The sequence below is a fragment of the Calonectris borealis genome, chromosome 18 (genome assembly GCF_964195595.1).
Source record: "Calonectris borealis chromosome 18, bCalBor7.hap1.2, whole genome shotgun sequence".
In the NCBI taxonomy this organism is placed as follows: domain Eukaryota; kingdom Metazoa; phylum Chordata; class Aves; order Procellariiformes; family Procellariidae; genus Calonectris; species Calonectris borealis.
The window spans coordinates 7,733,231-7,758,019 of NC_134329.1; the positions used below are offsets into that span (position 1 = coordinate 7,733,231).

Sequence of the window (24,789 nt, forward strand, 5' to 3'; positions counted from 1 at the left end):
GAGGGGAAAAAAAATAAACTCTCTAGTGTTGTGAATTTTTCCAGTGCTGTGGGGGTCATAACAAACAATCAAAGCAGGACAGTAACAGTTTTGAAGGTCATAGTCACTCAGAGCAGTTTCATTTCAAGTTTTATTCATCTTGCTCTTTAGGTTGACTTTTATTCTTACTCAGTTTTGTGCATTGACAATAAAACAATTTACAGTGGTCCCATTGTTGGACATCACTGGAAATAGAGTTTTACTTTGTTACCAGTCTGGAACTGGAAGCGCAAAAGCTTTGGTAGGGTCGAAAAGGGCAAAATGAACTTAAATAACAACAATAATACCTCAGCTCTTCATTGCAGTGATTTAATAGTTTTTACATGTGACGGTTTAGATTGAACATGATGTTTACTGTGCCTTGCTAAACAGTTATCCCTGCCAACACACAGTGGCACTGTAGAGGTTAACGTGAAGGGCAACAAAACCCACAGCTTTCTTTTTTTTAAATTCAGTATGATGGTGAGCACTTCTCTGTGTAGATTAGGGGGATGCGAGCTTCAATTTCTCTCCCAAGTTTTAAGATTAAAGCCGCTGGATTTCTCCTACCAGTGTTGCCTTTCTAGTTTTGTTGGACAAATTCCACTTCAGAACTCCTTAGGGAGTTCTACTGGGGCTGCTAAACAACTGACATGTTCCCTCAGAGGTGTTCACACTCTCTTTTTTAGTAATCAAATTTTCAAGTTATTTCTAAATGAAGGGTCTGTAAAATCACAGTCCCTGGGCTGATGGATCTTCTCTTATCGCTGTCCTAAAGAAAAGTCTTGTCTTCTTGGGAGTACAAATTCAAAGATGGTTCATGCTGCAAATCTGTTCACGTAAATGAAAAGCTAAGTGGCTTTTCTGTTTGAAAAATCAAGTTGTTTTTTAGCTGTCCTGCATCTTGGTTTCAATTTGAAGCATTATATTATTTAATAGAAACTTAAACGTCTGCAGTTTATGCCACACTTGCTTCCTAGCAGCTCGTTTCCCTAGCATTCTCCTTCTTATCTTCTTGAGATGCAAAAGAATGTTGCTTTTCATGGCTAAGTTGCTCTTAAAGCCTTAGGTTTGGGTAGAAAGCTTATTGATAGTTAACTGTCCTGGACCTCATTTTCTGCTGTGTGTTTATTACTGTAAGACTTAATTGGGCTAAGCACCTGGTCCTTCTATGTCTGATAGTGAGTGGAGGGTCAGCTTTGCTCACTGCATTTGTTTCCATGGTTTCATCATGATGGATATATGTATTTTGTATTAGAAAAGGTAAGATCTTGTGTGAACAAATACGACATTCCAGTATTTGTTTTCATGATATTATTAATTTCTTTTGCATGAGGAGAAAAATCACAAATTAAGGTATCTTTAAAGGTGCTCAAGAAAAACAAGCAAGAAGGATTAATGCCTTTTTTTTATAAAGAGGCACTAAGTGAAATGCTATGTTTGTTTAATAGCAACTGCATGTGCAATATGGCAGATGGGAAATTGGGCTGTAGGGGGGATGCCAATAGCACGTTGAACTGTAATTAGGAGAAAATGTAGACCTCATACACAAACCTGCTCCACTGTGCTAGTCAAAACATTATCTAATATCTACTTTTTGTGTTTCAGTTCAGTTTTGCCCTTATACAAGCACAGGAAGGTTAGCTGTCCTGTGATTGAAAGTTGCATCAGTCCCAGCATTCCTTCAAGCATCCTTTTTTGTTATCAGTTTTTCCCCATTGTTATTTTGTCTGGAGGCAAAACACCTCAGACTCAGGTTTTGGATGGTTATGTATCTAGTTACAATTGTGGCAGAAGGTCTTTTTCCTTTTTATTTGGTAACTTTCTTGCCTAACTGGACTTGGGAGTCCTTTAAGAATGCTCTAAGTTACTGTCTTTTATAAATGGCTTTGCAGCAGTTAAAAGTTAAAACTGAAATGATCCCATGTTGCGTAGCTTGCTTTTGAGACTTAACGCTTCTTGCCTAGTCTTGCTTTCCTTTTTCCTTGACAGCCTTTTTTATTAGCCTAACTAAAGACTTAACTAAAGGGCAGAAGAGAGGTGTCCATTCTGTTCAGGCAGAAATAATTTGGAATATTGAGTGCTGAGGTGCTCTGATATAATGGAAGTGGCTGTTCCAGAGGTTCGATCACACATGCCATTTGGAGTTTTTCTAGTTTGTTCTAACATCTTTGTGTGTGTTGGTTTTAATGCAACTGTGCTAAACTGCTGAGCAAAATGAATGGATAACCTGCAGGTCTCTTTCCTTATCGCTGTTAATGTCCTTTAGTATGATATTATATACCTGCTTTTGAGTAAGTTTTAATTTAGCAACTGTTTCATGGCAATGTATATGAAGAAGGTTCTTCAATGACTAAGTCCATCAGCAGGTTACAGATGTGCACTGGGTCAGACTTCAGTCAGGTTACTTACATATTCAGATGCTACAGTTGTCATCTTATAAGAAGACAAGAGTTGACATTATTAATGTCAATATTGGGGAAAAACTACAGAAAACAATGCTGCAGGACTTCTTGTATAATCTTAATTTGACAGTTTCTATGCATTTGACTTATATAGACAAATACTGCACTTAAATAAAACTTTGTACTTCTGATTTCTCCCTTAGAAGAAAGCTTTACCGGCTTTCTGCACTTGTAATGAAAGTTCTTCTGTAAATTTGTTTTCAAAGCTGTAGTAGTGTCAGCCAGTGCTCCAGAAACATCCATTCACTCTGTTAAATTCAACAGTGAGTAGTTGCACTTCTGCTATAGACATTAATTGCAGTGTGGTTGCATTCGTTTCTTATTCTCAAAGTAAAGATGCTGCTGGGGAGAAAACCCGAGACTTTCTTTCACATCCTGAAAAGACTTGTGTCCCTTGCATAAGTTTTCACTTAACTGGAAAAATATAAATGCGTGACCTTGTTTTGCTTATACAAATGCTTTACTTGGCATGTAAACATTAGGGTGGGAGGTGAGGGATGCTGAGGAATAGGATAGTAAATGCTCATAAAAATAGAAAAAAATTTGCAAGTTGCTGCTGGGGAAAAATGTTTATTGTGCAGCATTTAGGATTAAGCCTTTATGGAGACTTTCACTTTTAAGATTAACTGCTGACCTGCAATGAGTTGGCTACTAAGTTTAATTGCTTGGTCGTTACTTTGTCTGGTGCAGCATTTTTCTGCCTCTGTGACTTTGCTACCCCAAAGCAAAGGGTGTACAAGTTGGATTTGCCAAGCTGCTGTGCCTTCTCCCAGGCTTACCTTTAATCACATTTCTGCAATACAAAATGTATTTTTTTTATTTACCATACTTACTGTAATCAAGATGTGGTTTTAGGTAGTAGTGCCAAATTGTTACTGACCCTTCTGGTTTCCTCCACCTCCATTTCTTAGTGTTACTCTCCTGTTTTAAATTGTGGTAAACTTCTGGCAAAGATAATCTACTTTCTGCTTTTGTAAACGTCCTTGTTTTTCTCATATGATGCATCAAAGATGTGTCAAAGGGTAGTTTGAACTTGAGCCTTCACCTGTTGGAATATAAACCTCAAGTTGATGACCTTGGTTTTAGCAGAAGATACAGTATTGATTGAATTGTAGCATTGGCAGAATTGGTGAATGTCTTTCTTTTTTGTAAGGGTTTGAGTTTAACAGTTGTAGCTGGAAAAAAAGAGGTCAGGTCTGTAAAGAGATCTGTTAGATCAGAATAGTATATAGAATTTCTGCAATTAGCTTGAGTCTTGGTCTGATGTAGAAGTTAGGACCTCTTGCCAGTGTGGATGCACACAATTGGATTGTTTCTTAAAGAAATGTGGGTAGGAACAGTAATTTTGGAAATGTGGTAAGAGATGGAAAATCTAGAACACTTAGGTTGATGCTTAAAGGGAATCCTGTAAACTTTCTGACCAGTCTAGCAACCCAGTTATTTTAAGTTCTAAGAATACTTGTCACTAAAAATGGGAGTGCTTTCTATTTCAAAGATACCCAACTCTCTCACTTTTGACCATTTCTATAGCTGGTGCAGGAAGGAGTATCTTCTAAAATCTTTGAGACCGACCGAGGGAACTGGTGAAATTGACTTCGGCCATGTTCTTTGAAAGACCGTGGTGTTGACGCTTTTGATGGCAATAAAAGGAAAAATCAGAATTGGACTGTACCTCTCTTTTACTTGAGTGTTTCACATCTGGTGAAATGACTTTCAGAAAGAAAAGGATCATTCATCTGAATATTATGCAAAAATTATGTTCCGGGTTCACGAAGGGCTCACTTCAGCACTGTGCTATAGGTAGCCATTTGACAAGTGACAGACTCGGTGAGACTTGCTCGTCTTCAGAGCAAGCCTGAAGTTGTGATGCTGCCTTATGGAAAGTTAAGACTGATAGGTAATTAAATAAGGCTATTTGCATTAGGTTTTTTAAATGAGATTAGTACTCTCTACGTATTCTGAAAATGGCAGCTAGACATCTGAAATCTGCAGTTATTGCCAATCAGCAAATGTCATCAGTGTGCGTGAGGCCGTATGAGACTACATTTCTGTTTCAGAAGCTTGTTTTCTTAAACAAGTCAGGTGATAGTTTCGTGGTTTTTCATTTTTTCCTCATTAAGGCCTTTCATGGTTCTCTGATGGACTTGCTTATTTCTGCAGAATTTATTGGAGGGATATTTATGTTTACTGGGAGAAGTTCCTTTGATTTCTTGACTAACTTATGAGCCCTATTTATAAGGGCATGTTGTTTTGAGAGCAAGGTTGTATACAACCACAGCATAGCATTTTCAAAAGCAATTGAATGCAGCTGACATTCAGTTGGATTTAGATTTCGGTGTTGTTTGGCTATTTTGAAACGTAAACGTGATTCTTTGGGTCTCTAATTAAATGGTTGTGCATCCGTAAGGTGGGTCTGTTTTAAAAAATTTTTTTTTTTTTATAGAACAGAAGACTTCATTTTGCCTCACATTACAGTGTGCACTCCTGAAGTCGTCATGATACAAATCGAAACCACTATGAGAAATATTTGAAACTAGGACTTCTTGGTGCAAGGAAGTAACTTTGAAATAACCAGTGAAGTTGAAGAATTGTCGCAGTTGCGGACTGGCTAGCTGCAGGGAGGTGGAGGGCACAGACTGTTACATCTCAGTTTGCAAGATATTAAGAGCATACAGGTTAATTCAGAAGCTTTTTGAAGTGTCCCGAGTGCTACACATTGACAGATTTGCATTATAAGTAGTTAGTGTTTTTGAGTGGATGGACAGACCCACTTGCTGGCTTGTGGTAGTACTGATAAGCAAGCTCTGTAGGTAGGGCCTTGCAGTCAGGGCTCCTCTGCAGCTTGCAGCGTGGGTCAGTTATTTGGGTGGCCCTTGATCAGACGGGCAGTGCCGCTGTCCTGAGCCTCTAGTCTTGGAGAAGGGGCTCTGTGCTAAGTAGGGGTTGGGCCTGAAAGTGGTTTTTGGTTTGGTGTGCCAGTAAGTTTTGGAATTTGCTTTAGTTATAGGATTCCGCTTAAGAGAGAATATTTTTGGATTTTTATGATGACATAGGCTTAGTATTTTTTTCATTTTGTCCTTGTAATTTATTGTAGGTAACCCTCTTGCCTACTAACCAATGTTACTTGCTTGTAGGTTAGTAGTTTGGAGGATAAATGCTGTGGGCCCTGTAGTTGTCAAGTTCTGCTCTAGGGGAGTGCTGTTTTTCTCTGATCCATTCTCAACACTAAATTAAGATGGGTTTTTGAATTCTTACTTGTTAGGAAATTAATCAGTTTCGGCAGTTCTTTTAATCGTATCCCATGTATGTATTTAATTTCAGAGGTCGCAGCAGTGGCAAAGGACCGCCTCAGCCTACAGTAAGTATATGTTTTTTCCTCATTGTACCACTTCCTAGGTATGAGGAAACAACTTATGTATAGTGACCCAAGTATCCACATAAGAATAGCAGATACTGGAATATTCTCTCAATTTTTTTCTTTGGATACCTTGATGAGTATTTTAGACTGAGGTATGCTTTTCTAAAGATGTAGCATCTTGCATTCTTTTAATTCTCCTGGGAGGGTGAGGGGGGGAAGGGTCACTTAAACTTCTGGCTATGCTAATGTAAATCTTCTGCATTTTCTTGCAATTATAGTTGTAGATACGGATAACATTTAACTTAAGGCAATGCTTTTGAATTAGTTTCTCTCTGAAGCCTCTGACATTGGCTTCTCCCTTCAACAGATGACAGTAAGACAGCATGTAGTTAAATAAAAATAACAATTTTGTTAGCTTTACTATAAAATAGCTAACCCAGTATTATCAGTAACCTGAATGTGTAGCTTAGTTATTGTTGAGGCTATATTGTTGAAGTATAGGTGTGGCTTGACTTGTAGAACATAATTTTATCAAAGCTGAAGATGTGGATCTCAATTTAAAGAGTGGATCTTTGAACTGCACTAATCAAATATTTGCTAATTTGTTATTGGCCTGGTTTTCAAGGATGACTAATTTTGGGGAATGGGGCAGAAGTAGGAAGGTTTAAAAGGACTACAGTTTACTTACATAAATGTTTATTGAAGATATCAAGACTCTTCAGTAAAAATAAAGAAGCTTTGAGGAAGAGTGGTGAAAAAGGTCATATGCAAACACTGAACGTCATGAAAGTGTTAGTCTTTACATCCTTCATACTGAGTGTTGAGCATAGGAGCGTCCTTAAACATGTCTTTTCAGACCAGGAAGGTGGCTAACATGCAGGAGTAAATGGATTACGTAGCTGACAGTTTAAAAGATATGCTGTCTGTTAAAAAGCTTAAAATATGGTGAGGGCCTTGCATGTTGCAGCATCTCTTGTTTCACAAGCATGAAGTTGACGGGAAGAGATACCAGATGTTGCCACAAAACACAGACATCCTCGCCACGTCATGTATGCTTATGCGAGCGTGTCATCTAGCAAACTGGGTGATACTTGGTCAGCCCTCCTAGTGTAGGATCTCAGATTCTGATACTGCAGTGAATTACTTCGGACTAATTTTATGACGGATTTTGTAGCTCTTTGGCACTCCACAATCTGATGACTTTAGCTTCTGTTAATGCATGTAATCAGGTCTGTTAGATGAAAAGATGTAGTTCAGCAGGCCCTGAAAGCACCTTTTTACTTCTACAGCAGTTGAAGTACCTTACTCTGTTGATGGCTCTTAAACCAGAGAGGGATGTTAGCAGGGCTTTTTCAGCTAGAAGTCTGTGCCTAGAAGCTTCACCCAACCAGCAAGAGAATTTCCTTATTGAGAGACATTAGGGGCACTCCATAATGTTTATCTTGTTTAGAAGGGTGTTCAGATCTTTAATGATCAGAGAAAGGGGTAAGGTCCTCTGGAAATCTCATGGGACCTAAGTTCTATGTGTATCGACCGAGTAAGGTTTTGGACCAATGTTTCTAGGAGTTAGTATGTACTGATGAAAGCCTGCATTATTTTTGGCGCACTGGCTTTTTGAGTTATTACAAGTGTTTCTCATATATTCATGACGGCTTTTTTTATTTTTCAGATTTCTTTCGATGGCATCTATGCAAACATGAGAATGGTTCACATACTTACATCAGTTGTTGTAAGTCTTCATATTTGGAAGGAGGGTGAACAGTTTCTATAGTGGCATAGAATTGTTAACTAGTCCACTAATTGTGATATAATGGAGTGAATATTAAATTTTAACAGTAGGCATCTTTTGCCAAGATTGAACTTTAAAGAATCACAGTAATAGCTATTCTGCATTTTTGGCTTGGAAAGGTTCAAATACAGTTTGCAGAGGTATAGCACATGTCTTAGGTGCACTGTCATATTTTGAATTTTCTGTCTTTAGAGAGGTTATGGATAAATAAAATGAGTCTGTGTGCAGGGAATGGAAGCCTTTCTCCCCAAATTTTAAGGGAAGCCTTGACATGCCAAAATTAAGTAAGGCAGACTGTCCCACATCTGCTAGAGTCCAGGATAAGTCTTCATCCTTATTTGTACCCACACATATGCACAGATTTTGTTTTTGCACAAAAACTTGTTTGTGTGCATAACTGGTCAAGAGTCTTGTGAATACCAAATGTGCTTCTGTGAGTATCTTTAAATCCCTTCAGAACAAATTTTGGTACACACCCAGCTGTTTGCATCTGCAGAACACAGTGGCGTATTTATAAATGGGCAAATGTTGAATGAGTAGATTTGATTAAAAACTGAGGTGTATTTTTACACATTGTACTTAGGTAAAAAAATACGTCTTTGAGAGAATCACTCAAATGTCATTTGTCAGGCTGGTAGAAAACTGTATTTTCATTTTTCTTGCATTCTAGGGATCCAAATGTGAAGTACAGGTGAAAAATGGTGGTATATATGAAGGAGTTTTTAAAACCTACAGTCCTAAGGTAATTTTTTTCATTTTGACTCTTCCCTATTTTAAAAGAACCTAATACTTGATTAATCAATGTTTGATTAAAATTTGAATATGTGTTATGAATTATTTTGACTAGTCATGTCTAGTTTACACAAGCAGATTCATTTTTGCAAACTGTTGTAAACGTCTGTTTTTTGCAAATATGTGAACTTACCGAGTAGCCTATTGTGCATTAAGTTAGTGTATTCTTTTTGTATCTCTAACAGTGTGATTTAGTGCTTGATGCTGCTCATCGGAAAACTGCAGAATCCAGTTTGGGCCCAAAGCGTGAAGACATACTAGAGAGCATCTTGTTCAAGTCTTCAGATTTTGTTATGGTGCATTTTAAGGATATGGATACCAATTATGCGAGAAGAGGTATACTTGGTTTTAAAGTTGTCTATATCTTAGATCATAAGTCAAGATTTTCAAAGTAGATGCTTTAGGATCCAAAAACTAAAGTTCACATTTAGACTCTTAGTTCTTAATGAGTGCAGAACATCCAAATATCCCATTAAAGGCAATGGAAAGAGCGGATGCTCAGCACCTCTCGAAATCAAAAATTTATCAAAATTTAAAAAATAGATTGGAGAACCTTTGTGAGGGCGCACTGCTTTGAGCAGCTGTTTTAGGTGTCTGAAAAGCAAATCCTTAGTGGTGTTACAAAACATTTTACAGATTTTGTGGGAGGCTGGGTTTTTTTTTGTAAATGTCTTTCTAAATTAGTCTATTAAATGTTATATGAGAATCCATGAATATACAAAGCCTTTATAAAAAGGTTATTGTTCAGAGTTGGTGTATATATAAAGTCTATATTTAGTTAAGTAACTTTTGTCTCTAAGCATGCATTCATGTAAATATTCTAAAAATACTACTGCAAACGGAGCTAAAATTCTTAGAAAATCCATTATTTGTTTTTAATTTCTGCTTTACTACTTGTAGATACTACTTCTGTAGGTAAGGCTCTCCAAAATACAGAAGAACGTAGTGAGGTGGCAGGCAAGTGGTCTTAAAATCTTGAATACATGGCTTGAAACTGTCAGAATTAAACGATTTTATAGGCAGTCAGGCAGTCTTCATACTTTTTCTTTTAATGTCTGACCTCTAAGACCCTAATTATTTTTCTGGAACCCAAGAAGCTCATAAGTCAGACAGCTCTAGTTCCTTTGCAGATTTTTTTTTTTTTTTGGGCAGCAAATCTCAAGGGGTTTTATGCTTATGTTCCTGACTTGCTGGGCTAAGGAATAAAAGCAAATACATAGCTTTCTGTGCCATGGTGTGAAATTGCATATGTGTACGTTTTCAGGTTGATCAACAACTGTCGTGGGAGCTAAGTTATTGTAACGCACATGCTTTATTCCCATGTAGCAGTGACTTAGAGATGCGTAGGGACTGGTGGACATTTAATGAGATCTTTCTCTTTTCACCTTGTGTTTTTACGTGCATATGTTTTTGCCTGGTTTAAAGCTGAAGAATGAGAGGCTTGTTGTTTCAAGGAATTTGCTTTTACCAGAAGAAGATGCATAACGTCAGAGCAAATGTAGCATTGAAATGCAGATAAGTTCCAGGTTCTGGATGGGACTTTAAATTCAAATTACATGAGAGCTGTTTTATAAGGGGTCTGCTAGGAACATCACTTTAATGTAAATGCAAACTGGGCTGTCCATTACCCAATCTTTGTAGATTTTGAGCAGACGGAATGAAGAATATACTACTACTACTAGGAATAATTACTCAATGAAAGTTTTCTAGAAGAAAATGACTGCTTCAGGTTGAACAGTTGCTCAGTTCGCTTTATTAGGTGGACTGTCTTTGAATCTAAATCTCTGAAGTAGCTGGAGAGAAGAGCTGAAATAAAGCTGTAGAGACTTAGAGCAAGAGAAACTGGAAAGCTGCAAAACTTGATAACTCGTAGTGGGTAAATTAATCTGCTTTCCATTTTGTCTCAAAAATGTATTATCTTGAAATGACACTTGAAAGTGTAAGTCAGTCTCTGATCACACCTGTAAATTACAGCAATGAAGGGCTTCCTGCTTCTTGGGAAGTTAAATAAGCAAGGATTCAAAAGAATGGAATTGTATGAACCTGCACGCAGGTCTTTTGTTCTTACAAATAAACCCAAATCTTCATGGTACCAAGTCTCATAAGCCTGTGTGATTCACAGCAAAAACTGACTCTGAACTCCTAGGTGAGGAGGTGGTGCTCCTTGCCGCGTTTGTATTGGGAATGGTTACTGTCTGGTGCCCAGAGAAGTTTGACAGTGTTGGACTTATCCAGGAACAAATATTTTAAAATTTCCTAGCCCTCAATGTTTTTTGGCTTTCACAGACAAGTTAGTAGACAGTTTGGACATACTTGGTTGGAAAGGCAAATTGCTCTCACTTCTTTAAAAACATAGTCAAACAAAAGGGCACTTCACAAGCACTTTGTTGCCATAGGAGAGGCTTTCCTAGAGTAGGGTTTGTTGGGGTCTGTGTATGTAGTTTCTCCTACCCCTAGGAAGAGTACTAGAATTTTGAGGAGGCCTTGAAGTAAACTTAATTTCTGCAAAAGATACTGTTTTGGAAATTTTAGTGCATCCTGGTTTCCTGGTTCATGTAGGTATCTGGAGTTCTATGGATTTTTATTCTGGCATTTGCTTCTCTGCTGAGCTGGAGGAGTGTGGACAAATGGTGCTCCTGACTGTGGGTCTTGATCTTCTGACTTATCCTCAGACCTGAGTAGCAGAGATGTTAGCTGCATTGTCTGCCTGTCTGACCCAGTGAGACAGAAGAGATTGTAAGAGTACTGGAAAAGAGCAGCAGGTGGGGAGAAAGGGAGTGGGATGGATTCTCCTTTCAGAAGAGTGGAAAATACAATTGTGTCTGAAAGAACCATCTGAAATAATCTGCCAAGCACCTTTCGTTGCTATCGTACTTATGCAGCTTTGGAGCGGTGAGCTGATAATTCATCCTGCAGCTACATCAGTAGTGCGAGTGCAGGGGAGGTAACGCCAGTATAGGCTCGGGGTGGGTGAAACCAGCCCGTTTGGAAGCAGCAGTCTTAGATTTCCTTGTGCCAAGCATGACATTGCACCTTCAGACGCACCAGTGGAGAACGTGTGGTGCTTGCCCAGCTTGTAGAAATTGGAAGGGTTGGGAGAAAAAGTAGTAGGTCTGTGTAGATAGGGACATTCTAACAGTTTGTGTTTAAAAAATAAATCTGTCCCTACTTCCTGGGCCCTTATTTGCAACTTCGTCAGTCTGCATAGGCTTTCGTGCTCGTGTAGATTCCTGTTAGGATTTAGAAGGAATGGAAAGGAGCCACCTGAGGGTGTCTCACTGTGGAATTAGGGCTTTCTCCAGTACAGGGAGGCTGTACGTGAATGAAGCATGCATTGGAAAACTGAAGTGAAATTGGATTATATCCATCATCCCTCTTTCAGACTATTCTGTCTGCATTTAAAGAGGCACAGGCACAGTCTTCAGTGTGTGGCAGTGGAAATCAACTGCTAAAAATCCACTCTAATGTGCAAGCAGAAATCCCTGGCTGTACGTTAGCATGTAGTGTCTTTCTGTTTCACCTTCTGAGGCAAAGGTGAGGTGCCTAGATCTTGTAGCTGCTAGATTACCTGGGCTGCATGATTGAAACGGGAGGGTGTATTTCTCCTGTGTTCTACAGAACAAGCTCCTAGCAGTGTTTCCTGTAGTCCTAAACACTGATCAGTTGACAAGGCTGGTTTGCATATGACTCAAATTTGAGTAAGGCCTCAGAGTTGCCTTCTTGGCTTCTCTTGAAAGACAAGACAATTCAACATCATAACTACTGTTAAAGTAAAAGGCTTCTACAATGTTTTTATTGGTTTTTTTGGCACTGTTACTGCACTCTGAGAAAAATATTACAATCCAATGAAAAAAGACAGAAGAGAATTGGCTATTTAAGTTTTTCCTTGAATTAGCACTGAAAGTGGCATCCTTCCAGAGAAGGTGTTGCAAGGGGAACAGCAGTAGGCATATGATGAACAAAGGAAGGAAATGTTGGCTCTGCAAAGCTGGTGGTAACTGGTTTTAATGTTTCAAATCAGTAGTAAGTAGTTACAAAACAAATGAGAGTTTACTGTTGAAACCTTTAAGATGAAACCTCAGTTTTCTTTGGGCCGTGCTAAACTTGATCAAAGCTTGCAGTGTGCAGCATGAACACCTTTGGCACGCTATGCCGATTGGTTTAATAGCATTTGAACTGCAGAGTTGCACTTAATTGCGTATTTGTGCTCTTCACCATTAGTAGCTCAAAACATGTTTGTGAAAACAAACATGTTAAACACTGAAATTAATTAAACCCGGACTCTTAATTGCTCTATTCTGGCAATTTTTTCTGTAACTCATTTAATAGCACATACTTGAATTTGCCCAAGCTGAGTTTTTCTCAGAATGTGTATATTTAATTTGCCTTTACTTAATGTGAATTTCTGTTGCATAGAATTGTTGTTGGGATTTTTTTTTTCTGGTTAGCAGGCTTTAAAACAAGAAGCGAGGTCTTTGATATCAAACTTCTTTGCTTAGGAGATGTCACATTAAAGACGTACAGAGGCAGCGGAGGCTAATTGAATGTTACAGCTCAAGCTCTTTGTTTGACCGGTTTTCATTTGATCTTTAACTTGGGTTTTACCATGTAGAAAAGGAATTGATTAAAAATTTGTCCATGTCAAGGTGTCATGTGAATTGCTCATTCAACAGCTCAGAGATATGAGGCACCAGATAAGGGGGAGGCTGAGCCTGTGCAGTCAGTATCTTGTCTGTTATTACTTTGCCAGTCGGCACTTGTAGCAGCAGTTCATGTTTTAGCTTCTACTTTACTAATAATCTTAAGAGCAATATTTCTGTTTTGGAAACAATTATTTGTAGAATTTGTTTTTTACATATCTTCTCAATTTTGTTGCTCATTAATTTTGGTGAAGTCTTGTTTGACTTGCTGCATTTTTAATCTTAGTGTCCCGTGTGCCTGCCTAGCTGTTTGTTCCAGGAAAATAGTGATCTGTGCCTTGAGGTACCGTTCTGCTACATTTAAACTTTGCCTGGATGCTCATGAGACCATATTGTCTGACTCAAGTCTGCCTTTGTAGCTTGAATTTCTCTTAACTCTGGATTTTCTTTGAGTTGTAGAGGTTAAACTGATGTTGCAGTCTCACTTGTGACTTCCATTCTAAAGTGAGAGAGAAATGAAGAGCAGTGAAGCTTCCTGTGCCCCCTGATATACTGGATTCTACTGGGAAGCTTAGCATTGACTGTACACATTCTGCTCAGATCTGTAACATTCGTTAGATAGTGGAGTTTTTGTTTTGACTTGTTTTCCCCCCCCCCATTCATCTGTATCGTTATAATTTTTAACAGAACTCTGCTGAATGTTTATGTGGCTTTTTAAATAAGAAAATTAGGGGTTGAGTAGATGAGTCTTGTTAAGCTAGTATTTTATTCACAGTGTTCAAAACGGCACAGTTGTGTATGGAGTTTGCCTGGAGTAATTTAATAGAACTTAAGGAAACACCCTTCTGAAATACAGAAGACTGCCTCCATCAGGTGCTGTCATCAGTCCTCCTAACTCATATTTATCTAATTTTATTGGAGAAGAGTTCCCTCTCCTCCCGGTGCAGTAGTGTAGAAGCAAATGTCATGGTTTCCTAAGTGACACAAGCAGCCTCCAACTTGCATTTGGTGTAAAATGTCCAGTCTGAGAGGATCAAACATGAAACATTGAATTCATGATGTTAAGCACAGAAGCAGCACTGGTCTGTCTGGGTTATGGCAGTGTTAGCTACAGGGTATTGGTAAGGTAAACTTAGAGCTTCTAAATAGAAGTGCCTTACTTTTGCCTCCCTGTTAAATGTGCTCTTTTGTTACTACTTAACTGTGGATTGAGGTAGCCCTGTGTTACTACGTAGTTTCAGATGACATTTAAACGTATCTTCTGTTTTTATGGTATATTTTAAAAGCTGTCTGTGTGAAGAGAAACTGAGAGACGTTTTCTTTCAAGTTGGTATACCTTAGAAATCTGTAGGCTATTTGGAGGGTGTTTTTGTGAAGCAAAATGGGGAAATACAGGGGGCTGTTTATAAGTGGGAACATTGCTGAAGTTTTACTGTGGAAATGATCTTTGCAAGGTGGGAGATGTATAATCAGTTTGAATATGTCTGTGACAGGGACTGAAAGAGTGTAGCTTTGCCTGAATTCAGCCATATAATGTGAAAAAATCCACCTGTATTTGTATCTGATGTCTTCCAATTTTTTCTCTCTCCATATCTGTTGTAGTTCCTTCAGAAACAGGTAACTTTTTTGGCAGTCACTCTATGTCTCTGCATCTTGCCTTTCATAATGCTTTTGTTACCATAATATATAACGAAAACTTAATATCTTTGCTCGCACATTTATGGCACTATAAAACATGCATGCGTAACTTCACAGAATCATTTAGAGTATCTTGCAGTTAGTTGATGACTTCTGTTCTCACCCTTGATTTTTACCTATTCTGAACAGTTGAAAATGCAACGATTGAAATTTTGCATCAGCACGTAGGTGGTACAATGATACAATGACTCTGTTTCAGAACAGTTCACCCGTAATCCCCGAATGTGCCTGCTAAAGGCATTGCATTTAGTGACAAGCTAAAATACAATCTCACGTGAAAGTGTTAACCTCCAGCTGCATATGGTCACAACCAGGTACTGTCACAACTTTGGTTGGCAGACTATGACGTCTCGCAAGGTGGTTGATGCAGGTTTTTGCAATTTCACATGAGCCCTAACAGTGATGTGCCTGGTTAGGTGTCTTTCTTTCATTTCGCTTCCTTTTCTTATTTTACTGATTCTTTTGTATTTGAAATGAATGTTTAGCTAATAAACTTCTCTTATTTTTCATACATCTTCTATAACGTTTTGTTTCATATATGCTTATTAACAATGCTTAATTGCTTATCCATAGTTCCTTTGGTCTTTGCGTTTGAGTTGAGCAAGCATTTCATGGGATAGTGCGGAATGTTATTAGACAGTCTAAGCACAGTTAACTTTTATGACAGATCATACCAATATATGTGCAGAACTTGACTGTGCAATTGGGTAAAACAGGAATAATAAGCTATGTCAGCAGTCTCTTTACAAAAATCTTCAGTGATTGTTTAAAAACCGTAACATCAGTGGCCAACTTCATATGTTGTGAAATCTTTTCACGGTGGCCTTAAAGTTCATTTTTCTTAGTAAGATTTCAGATCTTGCCAAAAGTTAATTTAAGCCACATTCTTCTATATCTGGCACTGCGTGGTGGTTTGATCTCATCTTTTCTAAAGGTCTGAAATGTTTGCTCCTTATTTTATCAGTAGAATGGTAATAGGAAATTCTAGATTGAAGGCTTATTTAATTTAGGCTTATTTATTTATTTATAAGCTTATAACAAGCTTATTTTATTTTTTTAAAGTTCCTTCTGTTTAAGTAATTTAAGAATTTGCAGGCAGCTTTGAGATTTAGTTGCTTACAAATATAAAAGCTTGGCTTCCTTGATGAATGGCTTTGTACATTTATTTTTTTTACAGCACTTTAATATTCTAGCATTATTCCTTCTTAAGTCTGGTTTGAATGAAACATGAACAAGTGAAAATAAAAGCTCATGATCTTTATTTTTTTATATATGTTTTTATAATTTATATAAACAATAGCAGACCGTTAGTGCACCTAATGGTATACTTATTTTCATATGTCGTTGAGAACAAAAGGTAGAGAGTTTCTGAATCTTGCTGTGTGATTTGGGTAAGCTGCTTCTTGAAAAAGCTCTTGCAGGAAAGAGGACATCTCCGTTCATGTCACAGTGGACGGGTGCACCGAGCTAATGGATAATTGAGTTACACTGCAAAGGGAGTAAAAGTGTGTGCATGCATGCTGGTGTGTTGAGGAGTTGTGGAAATAGAAGAAATGCGGATATTTGAAGAGAAACTTGTATTCTGCCCATTTATTTAGGGAATGGGATTGGGTTGCATTCCTGCTTTTTTGATATTTGCGTAATATGTTAGTGTGCAGTTGTGCGGGCTGTTTGGAAAAGCATATTATGCAAGTCTTGGGTTTTCTAGAGGAATGGGGATCCTCAGATAGTCTTTTTTTTTAAGCAAAAACATACATGTAGTTTGTGTAAAATACTTTGAAATAACTGAAAGTAATTACTGCTATTCTTTGATGCCTTGTCTCATACTTCAAGTTGCAAAAAACCTATGTAAACAGATACATTAGAAGTTAGTCTGTACTTCCATGGTTATTCTAAGTTTAAAGTAGGCACCTTTTTAATGTAGTCCTATTGAATACAGCAACTACAAGAGAAAGTGAATGATGTTTCATGTGTCTGCGATTCAGCTGTATTTGGTTATTCCTCAGATAAACTAGTGTGTACATCTTCCTGTACTTAAGCAAATTGATTTCACCCCCATCCCTCCCCACTCCGTTGTAGATGCTTTTACTGATTCAGCCATCAGTGCTAAAGTAAATGGTGAACACAAGGAAAAGGATCTTGAACCATGGGATGGAGGAGAGACCACTGCTACCGAGGAGCTTGAGGCATTAGAGACAGATGTTGTAAGTAATGCTTTTTTATCCTCTATGACAGTCTGTAGAAAATAAGCTATTTCTCGAGACATGCCTCGCAACAATTCCTTAATTTTAATCTAGTAATGAACTTTTGACTAAAATTGCTGGCCTACATTGTATGGGTGTATGTTCAGTCTTTGCTAGCAGCTGCCACAGTACTTTTTTACAATTTGAATAAGAATAGCTGGATTTCAAATGCCACTTTTGGCAAATATTGACAAATGGCAGCTGCTGTGGTAAGGGACGTCTTTGACTCACGGACTGGCTGAAAGAGGAGCTTTTATTAAGGACTCCAAATTCAGCAATACACAGAAGTGATTTATGTTTAATCAGAGCATTCCTGTCTGACTATCGTTGCATTTGGAAATTATGGCGAAATTGTGCTTAGCTAACTGTTTCTGAGCTAAGATGAAGGAAACTGACGGCCGTCTGACCCATGACTTAATAAGCACAGATACAATCTCAATAGATTATGAATCGTTAGATGAAAAGTATGGTCTCAAATGACATTTCCTTATATATCATAGCAGTCAGCTTTTACTCAACCATGCATTCTTTTTAGTAGGGTATTCAGACTGCATATGTTAAAGAAAGAAGATAATATTACTGATTAGAGAAGGATCTAGTCATGTTACTGTGGAGCATATTAACTTTGGGTAGAACAGTTATCCTGTCAACTTTAGTGTACATATTGTACAGCTGAGTTTTATTAGAATACTTAATACTGTCAGTGCTTTTATAAAACATTCAAAACATTTATCGTTGTGCTTGAGTGCTGTAATAGCGATTTTACTAAAGTGGGCAAGTTGTGCAGATCAACAGGGGTCTTCTGCCTGAGGTGTGTGTCTATCTCAGATAATTGCATTAGTAGTGCAGTTGAAAAGTTTTAGCACTTGCCACAGCAAGGGGCACTTCTAAGGTTCAGAAGTGTCAATTTTCACTTTTTGGAAAAGACATTCAAGTATGTATTTCTTGCTAGCCAGTAATCTTCTAGTACAGAGTGGGCATGGTACTTAAAAAACAAACAAACAAAATCATAAAAACAATACAAATACACACAACAAACAAAAAAAATGGCTTTTGAAGGTAAAATCTGTGCATCTGATGAACAAAGTTCCCTGAAATAAATTGTGGCTTTAGTAACTTCGTAATCTGGACAGTGAATTCATAGGCCCAGGAAAAAGGGCAAAAGGTTTAACTTCTGCCATCAGCCCTTAAGTTTAAGGGAATGTGTTTCCAGTGTCATTTTGAAAAACGAGCATCATTTTCTTCTAGTCTAATGGATGGGATCCCAATGACATGTTTCGTTACAATGAAGAAAATTATGGTGTAGTATCAACTTATGACAGCAGTTTATCTTCTTATACGTAAGTTCCAAAATATTTTGTTATTAGATTTGTATTTAATGTTCTCCCTGGTTTGACAAACTTTATATTCTGAAGATAATTTTACATGCTTTCTAAAGTTGTGGAATCGAATAACTGAAAAAGCAATGAATGAATAGTGCTTAAGAAACTTTGCCAGTGTTCTGTGAATAGTTAGGTGTAGTAATCATTATATATTCCCTTAAATGGGTGCAGTTCATTTCCACTGCAACCTTTTCTGAATTTAGGCATGCAATAATGCTTGTTTCTTACAAAAACTTTTATGAATAGGGTGGAAAATACCAAATTGTGAAACTGTCTTTACATAGCTGCTATACCTATAGTTTGTGTTTAGCCTAGCAGAACAGTTTGACTAAATCCTAATCTTATTGAGACAATTGATCTCGTAGATACTGGAATGTTGAAATGTTGCTCATAACTAAGGGGGGTTGTGTGCTGTGGATGACTTGTTCAACAGACTTGCCCAGATCTAAACTGAAGTTTTAGTGACAGTATAATAACAACGTGAATATAGAAGTAGTATAAAGCCTGCTCTGGCTACTTTGGCAGTGTGGACCTGTTCCCAATAGTCTGCAGCTATAATGTTAACTGCAACTGCAAAACAAATCAATTGCAGATGTTCAGCAGCCGTTGTGAAATGTCTTTAATGTTTTCCCACTCTTTTAACCCCCAAAGCGTAAACTTATTTTTGAATGTGAAGGAATTGCAGTGAATATTTTGATTTTTGTCTACAGGTCTCTGGTTCAACAATTTTATTTTTACTATTTTGTTAAAATAGACTTGTAACATGGTGATAATCGAAGTGTCTTAATTGGCTTATATTTGAATCCTGGGGAAGCTGTTCTTTGGTATACTTCATTGCTTTAAGTACTTTTTGTACTTTTGAACTTTAGTCTTCCATCTTTCTGCTTTATGGATATTAATGGAAACAGATTAAAAACGTGAAGGTGGCTTTAAATTGCCAGAGGCACATTCCATTGTTTCCTAGTCAAGCAACTTGCTTTGCATATCAGTCTGCTAAACTGGGAAACTCTCTTCCTGATTCTCCAAGTATGTGATGAGCAGCAGTGTAGCTAAATGCTTATATGTGCAACTGAAGGGTTGTAAAGGATTTATGGTTTGTTTTCGCTTCCTAGAGCTAAGCGTTAGCAGGTATAGTTTGTCAAGCTGCATAAGGGTACAAGTTTGTGTTCTAGCAAGTGTACTGCATTAGTATGTCGATCAGCTGCTGTACCTGCTTCTCTTATCACCAGGGTTCTGAACAGTGTCATCTTGCCCATCCCCTTTGTTTCATCTTTAATGGCCTTTTCCCTGTTGGAAAATGTAAAATCATTCTTTTGCTTGTTTAAGTTGCCATCAGTACTACTGCATCCCTTCATTTTTTTCAGTTACTTTAAATAAATGAGGATGTATTGGGTGTTCTTCTTTTTTCTTGTCTGTATACTTAATACAGGGTAAGCGAGGCCTGTGACTTCAGGTTTGTATGCATTGTGTTCATGCATATCTTATTTGAGCCAAAGCTTTACGCTGAAGGGTAAGGTTTTTATTTAATATTCTTGTAGTTACCATTGATAAGGCCAATAGATGTCTTGACTGGCCAAAAATGTGTGTGTGGGGAAAAACTTGTGATGCAGTAGCTGAGTGCTGGCTTGGAATTTGGCAAAGCCACTTGTTTTCCTAGTTCTGCCACCAACACTTGAGTAATCTTGCATATATTATTTCATACTTGGCTTGTATCTCCACCTACTTTCTTTGTTCTTCTTTTTTATATTATTCAAAATATGTGCAGTAGTGATTATATAATGCCCAGCATAGCATGGTCCAAGCCTCAGCTGTGTTCTGTATTTTTATGTAGTTTATTCTAAAGTAAGGTTGGATGAAACAACTTTGGGAACTCAAAATTAAAATCAGGGACAAAGCGCAAAGTTGTTTTATAAAACCTGATACTTTAACAAAAAATTGGAACAGGTAAAAACCAAAACCATGGGTGGACAGAAGGAAGTGCCAGGTATGATGTCCATCTCTAGTTATCTCTCTCAGTATTTCATTGCTCATATATTGAATTCTTACTTGGTGACTTTCCTAAAGGAGCTACGTATGCTTTTTGCAATATGCTATTACCTAATATAGATATACAGCATGAATGGTTCTGAGGTCCTAGGACATGGCAAATGAGTCATGGGTTTCTGGTCCCGTGCTCTATGTATTGCGTTTATCTTTTCTGCAGTTATTCATAACAGGAAGAGCTGAAATTCTATGACTGGAATTATCAAAGGATTAAGCATATAACTCCTTAATTTCAGTAGGATTGGGGACCCTTGTGTCTGTTGGGAATGTGTAAATAGCTAAAGAAATTCAAATTTGGTCTCTTACAGTAGCTTCCTGTCTAAACAACAGACTAAGGCTTTTTATTACTAATGTACTCACTGGTGTTAAAAGTTGGAGCCTTTGCATAGCTTTAGGGACTGGGGGTTTTGCAAGTCATATGGAAGAGCTGTGCACCCTGACCTCAGCTCTCTAGGCAGGTAAATGACACTGAATTTGCACATAATATAAAAACCAGTCCAGGAATATTGACATACTAAAAAAGACAGCAAGTCTACTGGCTTAAAAGCAAGTTGTTTTACTCTGACTTGGTTAGAATTAACGCTATGTAATTTTTGTAGCTCTTTTGTGCTTTTGAATGCATTTCAGAGATTCTTTTCCTTTCCATTGTCTTTTAGGGTGCCATTAGAAAGAGATAATTCAGAAGAGTTTTTAAAACGGGAAGCCAGAGCAACTCAATTAGCAGAGGAAATTGAATCAAGTGCCCAATACAAAGCTCGGGTTGCCTTGGAAAATGATGAAAGAACAGAAGAAGAAAAATATACTGCTGTTCAGAGAAATGCTAATGAACGAGAAGGACATGGTGTGAACACTAGGTACTTGCATACGCTATGAATAGTATTTTTATTTAAATGATGTACGTATTTTGGTACAGTAGCAACTTACTCATTGAAACGGTGTTTTTTCAGCAGGGCTGATTAGGTTAGGAATCTTGTGTAAACAATCATGTGCTGGTTTTGGCACTCATGCTGACTTGTACACCTCTGCCTGGCCCTGTATTATCTCTGCAGTGGAACAGACTTCCCCATTCTGATATGTCACTGTGGTGAATTCATACCAAATTACAGGAAAGGGCAGTGGTTTCGGTATGTCATGGAGAATTTCAGGCATTAGTACTAAATCATTCGGTGTCTTTGGGCTCATAGAAAGTGGACTGTGTGGTCAGTATCAAAAGCCAATTCATGAGGTGAACGTTAGGTCAACATCTGATGTATTTTGAATTTTCCTTTAGCTTGATTTGAGAAAGATAGAAAGTATCAGCAGAGCACTTAATCAGGTACTTTTCATTATCTTTCAGTTCTGTCTTAACACTGACAGAAATTTGCTGTGTTTCAGAGAAAATAAATACATTCCACCTGGACAGAGGAATAGAGATGTCCTGTCCTGGGGAAGTGGAAGACAAAACTCACCAAGGATGGGCCAGTCTGGATCAGGCCCACCAATTTCAAGGTCTGGATCCCATACTTCAGAATTCAGTCCTAACTCTGGAGCAGATCAAAGAGTAGTTAACGGAGGCAAGTATCTGAAGTCTAAACATTATAAAATTGAAGTCAATTATCCGGTTATGTTGAAACTGCATATGATACGGTCTTAGGATATGTATTTCATAAGCTAGGTTAGCATTTGTCATTTAACACAGAGGTTGTGATTTTGATTTGGGTTTAACTTATTCATAATGGAACATGCATTTGACTGCACTGTATGTAGCTTTGCAGAGCAGCAATGTCACTTGTTTTCCTTCTCAAACACCTTTGTCTTAGATGACGGTGCAGTATGTGGTTTTAAAGATTAAAAATTGCTTTATGTATTACTTCTGCTAACTCTGTGTGGAGCAGTAGCAATGCTGACACCTAGTGAAAGGGAGGTGGCAGCCGAGGAAGCATCACTCTTCCTTTCTGCTGCATGGATCAATTCTGTTTCCCATTAAAAAGAATAAAGCAACTCACTGACTTCACTGATGTGGGGGAAAAAAAAGTCATTGTTGGGAAAGTAAGAGAAGTGTTAGGGGAAAAGGAATCAAAAGTCTTCTTTCTAAATAGCTATTTGAGTATATTTTCTGCTATACACATGGGTAATATTTTATAAATAGACATCACTAGGCACTGTGCAGCAGGAATCCATGTTTCATAAACCAAACATGGATTTTTTGAGATGGATTTCAGCAATGGCCTATCGTTGAGGCATTATTTTTATAAGTTAAAAGTGCTATTATATGAGATTGCTGTGAATAAATGAAAAATGTATAATACTTAAGTGCCTCTATCTGGAGAGGAAGTCTGAGAAACATCTAAAGGTAAGTGAGACTTCCTTTTCAAATACAGAGTCAGCTGTACAACTGAGCCTTGCCCAAACAATGATAACCTTGAAATTTGTTCGTAGTATTTGTGGTTTCTGTCATCCTGTTACTCTGCTGAATGAACACCATATACCTAAAATATTCAGAATGGCTTGTGAATTCAATTTCTTTGTTTTGGAAACAATTAACCCTATCTCCTAGATTAAAATACTACATTAATACTTCAGATAACTGATAAAGGCATAAATGTCAGGATTCAGACACTGAACACCGCTGTTTTTTGTAAAGATACAGTTCCTAGAGTTGATATTGCTCATCATTTGGTTTGAAAGTAGCAGTTTGTGTAGTCAATACTATATGTGAACCGCTGTTTGAGAACCTCTGGTAGCTATTTAAGGACCTTGTCAAGAGTGATGCGTACTGTAGAACATATATATGATAGGCTAACAGATCAAACTTTACTGTCTATTCCTTAGTAGTATTTGTAGATCCTAATTAACCCTTTGGGGAGTTTGTGACATTCAGATGTTAAATTTGACCTGAAGTGGAGGAAATAACCTTGCAGAGACTATTTTATTGGTTGCAGAAATAAACTAATTATCCCCAAAGGGTTAAACATGAAAAATCATTTTGTCATATTTTACTTTTTTTTTCTGTTGACCTTTTTCCCCATAATTTTTCTTTAGTTTTTATACTTTCCTTCATATCATTTGTTCTGTCAGGTGTTCCCTGGCCATCGCCTTGCCCATCTCCTTCCTCTCGCCCACCTTCTCGCTACCAGTCAGGTCCCAACTCTCTTCCACCTCGGGCAGCCACCCCTACACGGCCGCCCTCCAGGCCCCCCTCGCGGCCCTCCAGGCCCCCGTCTCACCCCTCTGCTCATGGTTCTCCAGCTCCTGTCTCTACTATGCCTAAACGCATGTCTTCAGAAGGTACAATACCACGATTTGTTCATGTTTTTGTTTGTCTTTGTTTAACTCCTTTGTGAGTTTAATTACAAAATTGTTTTTCCTCTTCATTACTTAACCTATAATTTGTGTTTAACTTTAGTTTATCAGACTATTTCTATTAACCTTTTTATTTGAAGAACTTTACAAAAACAAAATAAAGCTGTGAAATTTCCCAAGTTGGTATGAAATAAACTCAGCTTTGTAAACGCTGCTCAGTGTCTTAACTTAACCAACAGCAACATGCAGGACCTGATAACTTTAGAGGGCAGTTTTAGGAATATAAATGTATATAAAATACCCAATATTTTAATACACTTGTTCCACAAAATGCAGTTTCAAATTTAATAAATCAATGAATTATTTTGTAAAAAAACAATAATAATAAAAATGCTGTATTCAGAGAAGTGCACTGTGGAATGGGATAGGATAAGCTGCTTCAAAGGCAATTCTGTAGAAAACTTTAGATCTGTTTGCGTTGAGGCAGAACACTAAGTCAGCTCCCTGGCAGTCAATAATATGCAAAGAAGGGCTAACCCATGAGTCTTCGGTAACTGCATGCAGAAGTATCTGAACTAAATTTATTTGTCCTCTGAGGGTACAGTAAGGAACACATTTTTAAATTTTTATTTTATTTTATTTAAGTGCACTGAAAAACTAGCCTGCACAGCACAGTCTAGCAAGCCTGGAAAAATGCAAACCGGTTATACTAAACTCACTGGAAGCTTGCAGGGACTGCTGTAGCTGGCTCCACTGGAGCCACAGGAGAGAGAACAGTCGTCCCGCTAATTGAATCAGTAATACTGTTCTGCAGCTTGCCCGGTAAATGCTCAAGACGGTCCATAACCAGGAAGTGGATGGTAGTAGGCATGTCTGTATGGCATGCTACTGTCAGTTTATCAGTGTGAGCTTTTTTTACGTAGTAAGATACTGAGAATCCATGTGCAAATTCAGTTATTTTTTAGCACTTGCGATTGATTTGTCAGGCATGCAGTGAACTGCTGCTTACTGCAATTTTTAATTTCTGCTACTAGAAGAGGATTGCTGGAAAGTGTGTATTCTTTAAAATACTTGCCTGT

At 37.8% G+C, this 24,789-nt stretch overlaps 1 protein-coding gene across 11 annotated transcripts in view; it reads left to right on the top strand.

Annotated features, from left to right (window-relative positions):
* The window catches only part of ATXN2 (ataxin 2), a 57,341-nt gene that overhangs the window by 1,228 nt on the left and 31,324 nt on the right, over positions 1-24,789 (top strand). For 7 of the 11 annotated variants that reach the window (XR_012676435.1, XM_075167633.1, XM_075167634.1 and 4 more), the window contains exons 2-10: positions 5,805-5,841; positions 7,511-7,570; positions 8,301-8,372; positions 8,608-8,758; positions 16,840-16,964; positions 18,252-18,343; positions 21,085-21,282; positions 21,803-21,981; positions 23,486-23,695. Coding sequence is in view for 10 of the 11 variants with exons in the window: in XM_075167633.1 (XP_075023734.1) it covers positions 5,805-5,841; positions 7,511-7,570; positions 8,301-8,372; positions 8,608-8,758; positions 16,840-16,964; positions 18,252-18,343; positions 21,085-21,282; positions 21,803-21,981; positions 23,486-23,695 (1,124 nt within the window). In the remaining variant the exon portion in view is untranslated. Of the gene's footprint in view, positions 1-5,804; positions 5,842-7,510; positions 7,571-8,300; positions 8,373-8,607; positions 8,759-16,839; positions 16,965-18,251; positions 18,344-21,084; positions 21,283-21,802; positions 21,982-23,485; positions 23,696-24,789 lie in introns of those variants that run through there. The other 4 variants (XM_075167640.1, XM_075167639.1, XM_075167642.1 and 1 more) reach the window with 2 other exon arrangements.